We start from the raw sequence: 10,799 nt of genomic DNA on the forward strand, positions 1-10,799 counted from the left end.
TTGCGAGATCTGTAGGAAATAAAAAATAAGGAAAAGACATAATCACGTAACAAAAAATTCTGCAGAAAATTCTTAGAGAGAGTGGGAGTGAGAGTGAGAGCTACGGAGGCGGAAGGAGAGACGTAGTGAGCCACCGCTGACGGCGTGATCTGCCTGACTGACGACGGCGGAATGTGAGGCGCCGACAAGAAGGAAGAAGCACCGATCCGCCATCCTCCCGTGTCGCGCGGCGCCTCCTGTACACCTCACCAAACTCAAACTGCTCCTTCAACGGCGGTTAGTAACGTCCCGCAACAGATCCCCACCCAGTTCACGCCGTTACAATCAGAGACAACAAAAATGAAAAGAAAAAATAAATAAAATTCCAATCACTTGTGTTATCGTGCCCCGAACCCTAGCCTACCATTTCTCACAGCATAACCCTAACTTCCCCCAATCTTCCAATCGCAGGTCGCCGGAATCGGCCTCGCTCGCCGGCGCCGCCTCATCCACTCTCAAGGTACAACCTACATTGCATCTCCCTCTCTCTCTCTCTCTCTCTCACACACACACACACACACACACACACACAGAGCAATGCATGCTGCCTCTGAGAGATGTTTTAATTTTTGTTAAATTTGTTTCCATGATTAATCTGTGATCTTGTGATATCTATGTGTGTAATGTGGTCTAAATTTATTTCCACCAAGAATTTTGAAGTGGAAATGAGGATTTAAGTCTGCTCTTGCACAAATCGGGACTCATGCACTTTTGAAGATGCTCATGGCTTTATTTGGAAACTTTTGTCCTGTTGCTTTCTGTTGATCGGTGATAGCATCAAATTCAATGCTTTTAATCCCTTTATAAACTTGCATGTTAGGAAATTAAGTTGCTAACATAGTTTTTAAGTTTTCTTTTCATTAAGGTATACGAAAAATTAGTAATCTTGCAAGTTGTGGCCAGCAATTTAGATAGGTTTCTTTGTGTTGGTTTTTCAGATTATATATTTTCCCTTTAGGAGAATTTCATGATGGCTGTGTTTATTTGTCTCATCTCCTTTATATAATATGGCTTGATTGTTAATGTTAACTAGAAGCAGCATGGGTCCTCTAAAGATTTTAAACTTGAATGTTGTAAACCTTAAAGGTTTAGCTTCCAAGAGATTTGCAATGTCTTCTTTCAATGTGCATCTACCTTTGTTTCCATTTAAACTTCAGCATCAACTTCAATTATTTATTTGCAATAACCCTTCAATCCTTATACATATGTGATGGTAGACAACTTTTTAGAAGCGAACTTCAATAATTTGACTTCAATTTAAATCAATTTATGATACCTAAATTTTTTTTCTTTATGAATTTGGAGTTTCAGCATGCTTCTCAGTTTTTATGAATATAAGTTTATTTTTAAAGCAATGTAAGATAAACTTGTGCTTTAATTTCTGGCATAACAACCCATGATATAGTATTAGTATATAATATAATGGGAGATATTACTAGTTAAAGAAAAGTGGATTGTGGCTGGACTAAGAATTTCTTTTGCCATTGCTCTTTTATTTCATACCAGGTTGACCAACCACGGTTCTGAACCCCAAATGTTTGACCCATATTGATTCTTCCCTTGATGGGTTTCTCAAAAAGTTTCTAAGTTTACCTGAGTCACCAACTGGGTAGGCACAATGCTCAAGCAATTCCTCAGCAAGCTTCCACGCAACAAGAAGCTCGACGTGGACTTGGACGAGTTGAGCCGGGTCGACTCATCCTCCAAGCCGAGCTCCTCTATGCACAACCTCGTTTCCCCATGTGCTGCGGGAAAAAACCACCACAACCGGTCCCATACCGCCACTGGTGGTGGTGGCAGCTCCTCCGCCGCGAAGCGCACGTCTTCGGTTTTTCCGACCAGCACCGTTTCGGGGATTGAACCCTTGGTCCCTTTCAAGGATGTCCCAAACTCAGAGAAGATGAACCTCTTTGTTAGCAAGCTCAGCCTCTGTTGTGTCACGTTTGATTTCACTGACCCCAGTAAAAACACCATGGAAAAGGATGTGAAAAGAAGAACTTTGATTGAACTTGTTGAGTTTGTGGCTTCTGGTTCTGTTAAATTCACTGAGCCTGCTATTCTAGCCATGTGTAGAATGTGTGCCTTTAACTTATTCCGTGTTTTTCCACCAAATTACCGGTCCGGCCGGTCGGGTGGCTCTGGTGGTGGAGGCAGTGGTGGTGGTGAGAATGATGATGATGAGCCCTCTTTTGATCCTGCTTGGCCACACTTGCAAATTGTGTATGATTTGTTGCTTAAGTTTGTTAGTTCTCCTTGCGTTGATGCAAAGGTGGCAAAGAAGTACATTGATCATTCATTCATTTCAAAACTGCTAGAGTTGTTTGATTCGGAGGATCCTAGGGAGAGGGATTGCTTGAAAACCATAATGCATAGGGTTTATGGTAAATTCATGGTGCACAGGCCTTACATGAGAAAGTCTATTAACAATTTGTTCTATAGGTTTGTGTTTGAGACTGAGAGGCACAATGGGATTGCTGAGTTGTTGGAGATCTTTGGGAGTATAATTAGTGGTTTTGCTTTGCCGTTGAAGGAGGAGCATAAGATCTTCCTTTGGAGGGTGTTGATCCCTTTGCACAAGCCAAAATCCATGGGGGTATACTTCCAGCAATTGTCCTATTGCATCACTCAGTTTATCGAGAAGGAGCCAAAGTTGGCGAGCACCGTGATTAGGGGATTGTTGAAGTATTGGCCTATAACCAATAGTCAGAAGGAGGTGATGTTCCTTGGTGAATTGGAGGAAATTTTGGAAGTTATTAACATGGTAGAGTTCCAGAGGGTCATGGTGCCATTGTTTTGGCGAATTGGATGCTGCATTAACAGTTCTCACTTTCAGGTACAGTTGTTTAGTTGAGTTATACTGAATCCATTTGCTGATATTTTGGTTATTGTTATCTTGTTAATCCATGCTAGGGTTTTCAGTAAGAATTGAATTCATGCACTTTAGCTTGTCTCTATGAATTTGATTGATTTCCAACACCTTAAATTGAGAAAGGCGAAAACACTGAATAATAATAATGTTTTTTTTTTCATGTTGAAAGTTAAAACATATTGCAACTATTATTTGGAGATTATTCTCTGCAGGTCCTTGTTTGTTAGATTATGTTACTTTCCGGTTGCAGGATTTTAAAGTAGTTAGTATATTATATTAGAGCTCTCGATATTTATTGAAGCATATGTCCTAGTTCTTTTAAGTTATCATTTGGAATCACAGGCATCTTAACTTATCGAACTAATATTTCTGTGAGCCTGCAATTTTTTTCTATCTATATTCATGGTGTTCCTTTTGAAATAAACTTTATAGTTAAAATATAAATCTAGCTGTTATATATATCATCAATGTTGAAATTAGTCCTTGTACAGAAAGAAGGCCTTTATTTCAGTCTCTACCCATGTAACTGTTTTAAAGAAGCCCCTACCATCAAGTGAAATTATAATTTTGTGAATATGGTTTGGCCTCGCATGTGTTTTAAATTATCTGTAAGTTGTCAAATAATAGCGAATAAAGAAGGACCATACTCCGCTAACCACGCAGTATTCTTGAAATTATCGATCCTACTTACTGTAGCACTTTCATCACCAAAAGTTACATTGGTAGAGGCCAATTTGAAACGTTATTTTTTGTGTAGGCACTAAACTATAGATTGAAGAAATCAAGGAGTAAAATTATATTTAATTTTTCTTAATATTTTATCATTCTTCTTATTTGCTAAAATATACTCTTTTTTTTTGTTCAACCTGGACTGTTTCAGGTAGCTGAAAGAGCCCTTTTCTTGTGGAACAACGACCACATTGTCAACCTGATCGCTCACAACCGTCAGGTAATCTTGCCGATCATATTTCCAGCGTTAGATAGGAATTGTCAAGGCCATTGGAACCAGGCAGTTCTCAACTTAACTCACAACGTTAGGAAGATGTTTGTGGAGATGGACGAGAAGCTGTACGTCTCCTGCCTCACCCAGTTCAAGGAGGAAGAAGCGCTGCTTAGCTTGGAAGCCGAGAAGCGGAAGGAAGCCTGGAAACAGCTTGAGAAAGCGGCCAGTCTCCAGCCAGTAATTGGAAACACAGCTGTTTTAGTTTCTCCAATTTGATAACCTTCAAAAATGTGTATGTATAATAGTAATAGACCTTCAATGAAATCTTAAAAAAAAAACCTCTTTTCTCCTTGCTAATGGTGGATAAATCCTTGAGGGAAAAGCTAGATTAATGGCTGTTTAATTGGAAAAATCCTATATATATATTTCATGCTTTTGATGCTTCTTTCTTAGGCATGGCGGCCACAAAATGTTGTAACATGTAACATGGTTTTGATTGCTACTATTGGTGCAACTTTTGCATCCTTCTGATTAAAGTGATGAGAAGGTACCATGCAGCAGATCAAACAATTTTCTGTATAAGCTATTTCCACAATCATCACGTGTGATATTTCATTCCTTAGAGCTATTTCAGATTCAATGTATTTTTTAGTTTAGATTTTATTTCTTTGTTTATATATTTATCAATCTCATATTTTAGTGTAATTTTTCTCAAGTTTTTTTAATTAATTTTTTGTTCATACGTCCATTATAAAGTAGTTATTAAATAAGAATATTTTGGTAAATAATTTAACAATTAGTTTCTTATTTTGGGTTTTTTTTTTGTACAATAGCTAAATAGAAAACAAACAGAAAGGGAAAAAGAACACACAGATGAAAAGAAATATTGTAATCTAAGTCATCCTATAGGAGACTAAGCAGGGGAGCGTGCAGCTATAGCCAGTCTATTGCTTCGTAATCTCCATGGACATCATCTTTGGCCAACCAATCTGCCACACAATCTTTTGTTTTTAAATAGTGTATAAACTAGTGTGAAGACCCGTGCAATTGCACGGTGTTATACATGATATGAAAAATAAATAATTTGATATTTCAATTAGAATAAGTAAATATAATTAGTTAAAATAGAATGCGCATATTATTTTATACATTTATAAATAATCAAAAAAATATATATAACAAAATGCATACATATTAAAAAAAAATAATGATTGAAAGGTATATTAAACAAAATAAAAAAATAAAAAATTAAAATATAGAAGAAGAAAAAGAAAAAAAAGATAAAAAAAAATTAAAAGAAAAGGATGAAAAAACAGTAAAATGTATATTTAGTAATATAAATTCCATGAATTTTTTTCATAAATTCAAAAATCATTTAATTTTTTTAATTTGATCAATTTTAAAAAGTATGAAAAGATTATATGTAAACATGTAATCCATTAATTTGCTATTTTTTTATAATTATCTTTTTTTATTGTAAATAAATTATACTATAACATTCTAAAATGTTTTTCAATTATCTTTTAGCAATTTACCACAAAAATATAAATGAAAAATAAAACAGATAGAGAATCAAAATTAAAACGGTAATAATAATTGGTGGAGAGTGGCTTCTCTCTTTTCTCTAATGTGGAGGTGAGAGTGGGTTTAGGATTTCAGGATTAATGAGTTATTGATTTAAAGGGATTTGTTTTGTTAATTATTTATTAATTCATTAATTATTATTATTATTAATTGTTATACATATAATATTGATAAAAAAATTATTTAATGTTAAAAAAATGTGCATTGATATTAGGAAATTAATAGTAAAATATAATTTTTATTAAAGAAATTTTGGTAAAATTAAAATTTAATAAATAAAAAATTATTTAAGAGTATATTAAAAAAAATATTTTACCAATTAAAAAACTTTTTAAAGATAATTTCATAAAAATACAATTTAGTAAATAGAAAAATAATTTTTTAAAACGTATTTGAATAAACTGAATCATATAAAATAAGTTAATATTTTAATTTATCTTTATATTTAATACAATAAAGCAGTATCATTACAAAAAATAACCACCACATAAAATTACATTAATATAAAAATAAAACAAAATAAATTATAAAATCTTATCAAATATTTCTTTAAATACGACATTAAGAGTTAAAGTAGAATCATCATTTTTCTCGCCAGATACCAAAATTCTTAAACCATCTTTGCTCTTCACTCGAGAAATAGCGACATAGAGTTGACCATGAGAAAATACCGGTCGACGCAAGAACAGTTCAACACTAGATAGAGTTTGACCTTGACTCTTATTGATAGTCATTGCAAAGCACAAGTTTATAGGAAATTGTCTCCGTTGAAATTTGAAAGGTATCCCAGCGTCACTCGAAATTAAATTCATCCGAGGAATGAAAACTTTATCTCCAATGTGACTCCCTGAGACAATCTCAGCTCCAATCACATTTGTTCCTAAATCTCTAACAATAAGGCGAGTACCATTGCATAAGCCACCAGCTGGATCAATATTTCTCAACAAAATAATAGGCACACATTTCTTCAATTTCAATGAGTGATTCGGTAACCCTGAACATTTTATTTGATTCAAAAACTCAATATTTATCCAATCAACATCAACGTCACAATAAGCATCACTACCACATATAGAATCAGCACTTAGATACTCTTTTTCTGTCCCAGGTAGCAATTGAACAATGTGATCATTGATTTCTTCAACAATCTCTACTGTTGGAGCTAATATGGCTCTGTCTTGGAAAAAACCAGTATCATCAAAATTTCTAACTATGTCAAGATAAATTGCATTTATAATATCATCAATTGGATTATCAGAAGGAAAAATCAGAAACTCATTTGGAATTTGAACTAAAAGCTTTTCGTTAATTATTGTCCCAATACGCCCTTCTCCAATCTGAAGAATCCAATCGGAAAACCTTTTCAATTCTTCCAGATTTGATTGATTTGTAGCACTTTCTAACCGCATATTTTTTGTCAACGTTAACACTTCAAAGTGCTTCCAAAGAATTGAAGAATTGATTGATGCCATAACAATCTCAGCACGAGAAGCTTTAGGAATAACAGGTAAAACCTGTCGAAAATCACTTAATGATTTTCCATTGGCCTGTAGCAATTTCTCTATCTCTATTAGACAAAATGTTTGTAACTCTTCGTCAGTCATTGTTATTCCTGCAATATATTTTTTTTCAGTTAGTAAATTCATCAAGATATCAAAAACTTGTATTGTTTGAAAATTTTTCCTATCATGCTATGTATGTATTCTAAACTTTCTGCATATCATTTTCGATTTATTTATTGTTAAGAGTTTTTCTTAATCCTATAAATAAAAAAGATAAACTAAAGATTAAGTAAATACCTGGAAAATGAAGCTCACTTCGCCTGTAATAAATGATATCATCTTATAAATATTTCCAAGTTTGATTCCAAACTAAAACGGGCCTAGAGACAGAACCAGATATTAACAATGAAACAAAAAGTTTTCTCAATTGGGCGCCAGAAGATAACTCAGCCGCTTCATTAATGGCCAAGACAAACTCATTATCATCTATTAAAAATCCCATGGCAGAACATGCCTCTTGGAATGTATCATATAAAACAGAATTGACAGTCCTTATACTTCGAAAACTGGTGCATCCTCTTTGCACATTGAGAAGCATACGCATATAGAACAGCTCACCAGTTGAAGGATGAACAAAACTTAATCTTCCTATAGAAAATCCCCTTCTTCTTGGTTTCCACCGTCGAGATTGTAAATCATAAACGAATTTACTTGGGAACTCAACATGTTAGTGTTCGTTTCGTCCTTCAACATATGTTCGATTAGCCATCATCCAAGCAGTAAACATTGTCATCAAATCTCTATTTCTTATTAAAACAGAGCCAATAGTATCATGATCATCGAACACAACATGCTGCTGATTAGGTAAATGAAATCTGAGTCTTTGCACAGGTGGCCATCTATGATGAATTTCATATGCAAAAATTCTCCACATAGATTCACAAGGTGAAAGATACCGACAATCATAATACTGTTTGATCTCATCAACCACTTCAAAAGAATGAGTTGTCTCAGTTGAATGACTAATAGTTGCAGTTACACGATCTGGACCCTTGTTAATGTACTTGAAAAGATACTTTATAACATTTGACTTATTGCAAAATTCCAAATTAATATGAGCCTGGTACTTCATCAACAATAATGGATTATATGGAACAACAAATCTATTATCAAGATCAACACCATGACTTTTAACTGTAACACCAATATCTCGACGCTTGTAAATAGGATAACCATCTTCATCAAAACTCGTATAATTAACAAACTGCTTCGGATAAAACTTGGAGCATCTTCCATCTTTCATGCATGGAGAAGTTGGTCTTACCCTACCACAAGGGCCATGAATCATGTATTTACTAACCACACTATACAAATGTGGAAACTTCATAGGATTAGGAAGTTCTGCACAAATCAACTCATCAACAATTTCAATATTCTGCAATCTATTCCTTCCATCAAGCCAAAGTAGAATATGTGCATGTGGCAAACCTCTTTTTTGAAACTCAATTGTATACATACCTAAATAATAAAAAAATGTAAAAAAATGTCGGTAAATATAGAAATTTAGCATAAATTCAATATAGAATTGTCTATATTCGATATACCTGCATTAAGAGGACCAAAAAAAACACCATTCTTAAGATCATTAAGAAGACACTTCATCTTAGCATGAAAGACTCGGCAAGCAATGTCTGGCCGATCAGCAATTGGAACTTGATCACGATTAGTATATCTTTGAAACTCAGGCCAGTTAGGATTGCAAGTAAGGGTAAGAAATAGATCTGGATACCCAAAATGCTTACAAATAGCCATAGCATCTTGGCAATTATTAAACATGTAAGAAGAAGGCAAAATCACTCGAGTACCAATTGATGATGCTTCAGTATCACCGCGTCGCATAGCTTCTTCAATACCTTGTAAGACTTCTCCTCTAATTGTGCTCTGTTTTTTCCTGATTTCATAAAGCCTATGTGACTCAATCATAGAGAATGAAACAACAACAAACTGTTGGAACAATCTTCTAGACTTATGAATAATGCTATCCTCATCCTCTCTCATTTGCAAACGAAAACAGATAAATTCTCGCATGGATACTCTAGTCCTTCTCCCTGCAACATTTATATCTTGAATATCTCGATAAGGAATACCCAATTGATAACCATCTTCCCCGTAAGGAAAAAGCAAGGGATATTGCAATGGCTAGTATAAAGCATGTGTCTCATATATTCTTTGAAGTTGGCCAGTTGCAGATTTAACAATGACATCACGACCAGTATCAGAAGAATCAAAATCACCAACAACCAAAGCAGCAACTTCATCGCACGAAGGATAATTATAAACTCTTCGATCACGTTCTCTTTGACTAAACAATTTCAAAGAAAACATCTGAGACGGGTGATTCTCATGGAATTCCCTCACTCTTCTAAATGATTGTGCTATGGGATTGTGTTGATCAATCATTTGGGTCAAATCAATTATCAGCTGTCTATCTATATTTGAACTTTGCCTATAATTAAGAAAAATAATAACACAATATTACTAAGTAATTTTACTTAAAATGAAGAAACATGCATTTTTTATAATTAGAATGAATCTTAACAACAATATTTAAACAATAGGATACGAACATTTTGATTATAATAATCAAAGTTACATCCATATTAGTATCTTACCAACTAAAAATGAAATTGAAAATAAAGGAAACAAATTAAAATTACAAACAATCATAACAAATTTTTGTAAGAATTGACCTTACCCAAATATTCTTTCTCTATGCGTTAACTCATGTTCTGTGTCATATATGTATAATTGGGCAAATTTCGGAACTTGACCAGCCTGAGGTAATAAACTTCCAATCCTATGATAATTTTGACCACTTATGATGAATTGTGGTGGACCAGTTCCATCATTCACTGAGTCTATTACTTTACCACCAAGAGAAGTGAAAGCAAACATACTATCAGTTCCATCATTCACTGAGTCTATTACTTTACCACCAAGAGAAGTGAAAGCAAACATACTATTATAATACCGAATTTTCTTCTGAAACTGTAAAGACTTACTATCATGACCATGAATCAAATTATATAATAAATCTGGAGCTTTCTGAAGATACGGTAATTGAATTTTTCCTTGAAAACAACAAAGTGTAAAAAGAGGCTGGTTAATTCTTGACTGTTTTTCAACCCGCTCTAGTAACCAAAACGACGCACCACAATATAGACAAGTATACACAGGGTCACCAATATCGAGACAACCTACAAAAATGAATAAAAAATTTAAATAATAAACAAATCCTTACAAATTTAACTAAGTAAAAAAATTATATTAAATAAAGACTTAAATGCTTCTTAATTTTTTTTACTTAAAAAAATATACCAGTAAAACAATTAAAGATTCAGAAATTATTCACTGGATACTCATTGTCTACAAATTGAAAATATAAATATTTGATAATAATAATAATCTAACCAAATTTGAGACACTTGTATTGAAAGTATTTAAAATCAATGAATACTATTTTTTTCATATTATATTTGGTAAAAAAATGTCATATAAATTTTATTACGACCAGAATATTAAAATTATAAAAGGAACATAACGTGACTAAATATACTGAATGAGTAGATTATATCTAAATTAATACGAAAAATGCAAACTCCATAAATAAATCAATTATAAGTATACTGAAATACCTTGAACTTCACTTTGTGAAAAAAGTGGATGATCAACAGGAGACCGAAGCTCATTCCAAGAATTTACAGTAGGATCATATATTTCAGAGTCATCTTGATTTGGGTTTTTATTATGAAATAAAAAAAACTTATTATAAATAAATCAAATATAAAGATATACACGTCAA

General features: G+C 33.3%; 3 protein-coding genes across 6 annotated transcripts; 1 reads left to right on the plus strand and 2 right to left on the minus strand.

Annotated features, from left to right (window-relative positions):
• LOC107463038 (serine/threonine protein phosphatase 2A 57 kDa regulatory subunit B' kappa isoform) lies at positions 1–4,446 on the plus strand. 2 transcript variants are annotated; one of them, XM_016081745.3, is made up of 4 exons: positions 1–276; positions 451–499; positions 1,546–2,872; positions 3,789–4,446. In XM_016081745.3, the coding sequence occupies exons 3-4, from the start codon at positions 1,658–1,660 to the stop codon at positions 4,125–4,127; spliced, it is 1,554 nt and encodes a 517-aa protein (XP_015937231.1). In that variant the 5' UTR covers positions 1–276; positions 451–499; positions 1,546–1,657; the 3' UTR covers positions 4,128–4,446. The 2 variants fall into 2 exon arrangements, with proteins under 2 accessions (XP_015937231.1, XP_015937230.1); XM_016081744.3 differs by having other exon boundaries at positions 1–499.
• A 1,435-nt stretch (positions 4,447–5,881) lies between these two features.
• On the minus strand, positions 5,882–10,799 carry LOC107462959 (uncharacterized). 3 transcript variants are annotated; one of them, XM_052252418.1, is made up of 6 exons: positions 10,633–10,799; positions 10,000–10,194; positions 9,693–9,861; positions 8,542–9,443; positions 7,235–8,455; positions 5,882–7,047 (listed from the first exon to the last, which is right to left on the minus strand). In XM_052252418.1, the coding sequence occupies exons 4-5, from the start codon at positions 9,023–9,025 to the stop codon at positions 7,665–7,667; spliced, it is 1,275 nt and encodes a 424-aa protein (XP_052108378.1). In that variant the 5' UTR covers positions 9,026–9,443; positions 9,693–9,861; positions 10,000–10,194; positions 10,633–10,799; the 3' UTR covers positions 5,882–7,047; positions 7,235–7,664. The 3 variants fall into 3 exon arrangements, with proteins under 3 accessions (XP_052108378.1, XP_052108379.1, XP_015937136.1); XM_052252419.1 differs by having other exon boundaries at positions 9,958–10,194; XM_016081650.2 differs by having other exon boundaries at positions 9,693–10,194.
• LOC107462960 (uncharacterized) lies at positions 5,960–7,039 on the minus strand. The gene has a single exon (XM_016081651.3). It carries the CDS (start codon positions 7,037–7,039, stop codon positions 5,960–5,962), a length of 1,080 nt encoding a protein of 359 aa, XP_015937137.3.

This window comes from Arachis duranensis, chromosome 8, assembly GCF_000817695.3.
Source record: "Arachis duranensis cultivar V14167 chromosome 8, aradu.V14167.gnm2.J7QH, whole genome shotgun sequence".
NCBI lineage: Eukaryota > Viridiplantae > Streptophyta > Magnoliopsida > Fabales > Fabaceae > Arachis > Arachis duranensis.

Bases quoted from the DNA above. Each gene is read 5' to 3' on its own strand.
- LOC107463038 (XM_016081744.3), top strand. From the start codon at position 1,658: ATGCTCAAGCAATTCCTCAGCAAGCTTCCACGCAACAAGAAGCTCGAC. The intron at 2,873-3,788 runs GTACAGTTGTTT...GGACTGTTTCAG, and splicing joins TTAACAGTTCTCACTTTCAG to GTAGCTGAAAGAGCCCTTTT.
- LOC107462960 (XM_016081651.3), bottom strand. From the start codon at position 7,039: ATGACTGACGAAGAGTTACAAACATTTTGTCTAATAGAGATAGAGAAA.
- LOC107462959 (XM_052252418.1), bottom strand. From the start codon at position 9,025: ATGCGAGAATTTATCTGTTTTCGTTTGCAAATGAGAGAGGATGAGGAT. The intron at 8,456-8,541 runs GTATATCGAATA...TTTATTATTTAG, and splicing joins TTTTGGTCCTCTTAATGCAG to GTATGTATACAATTGAGTTT.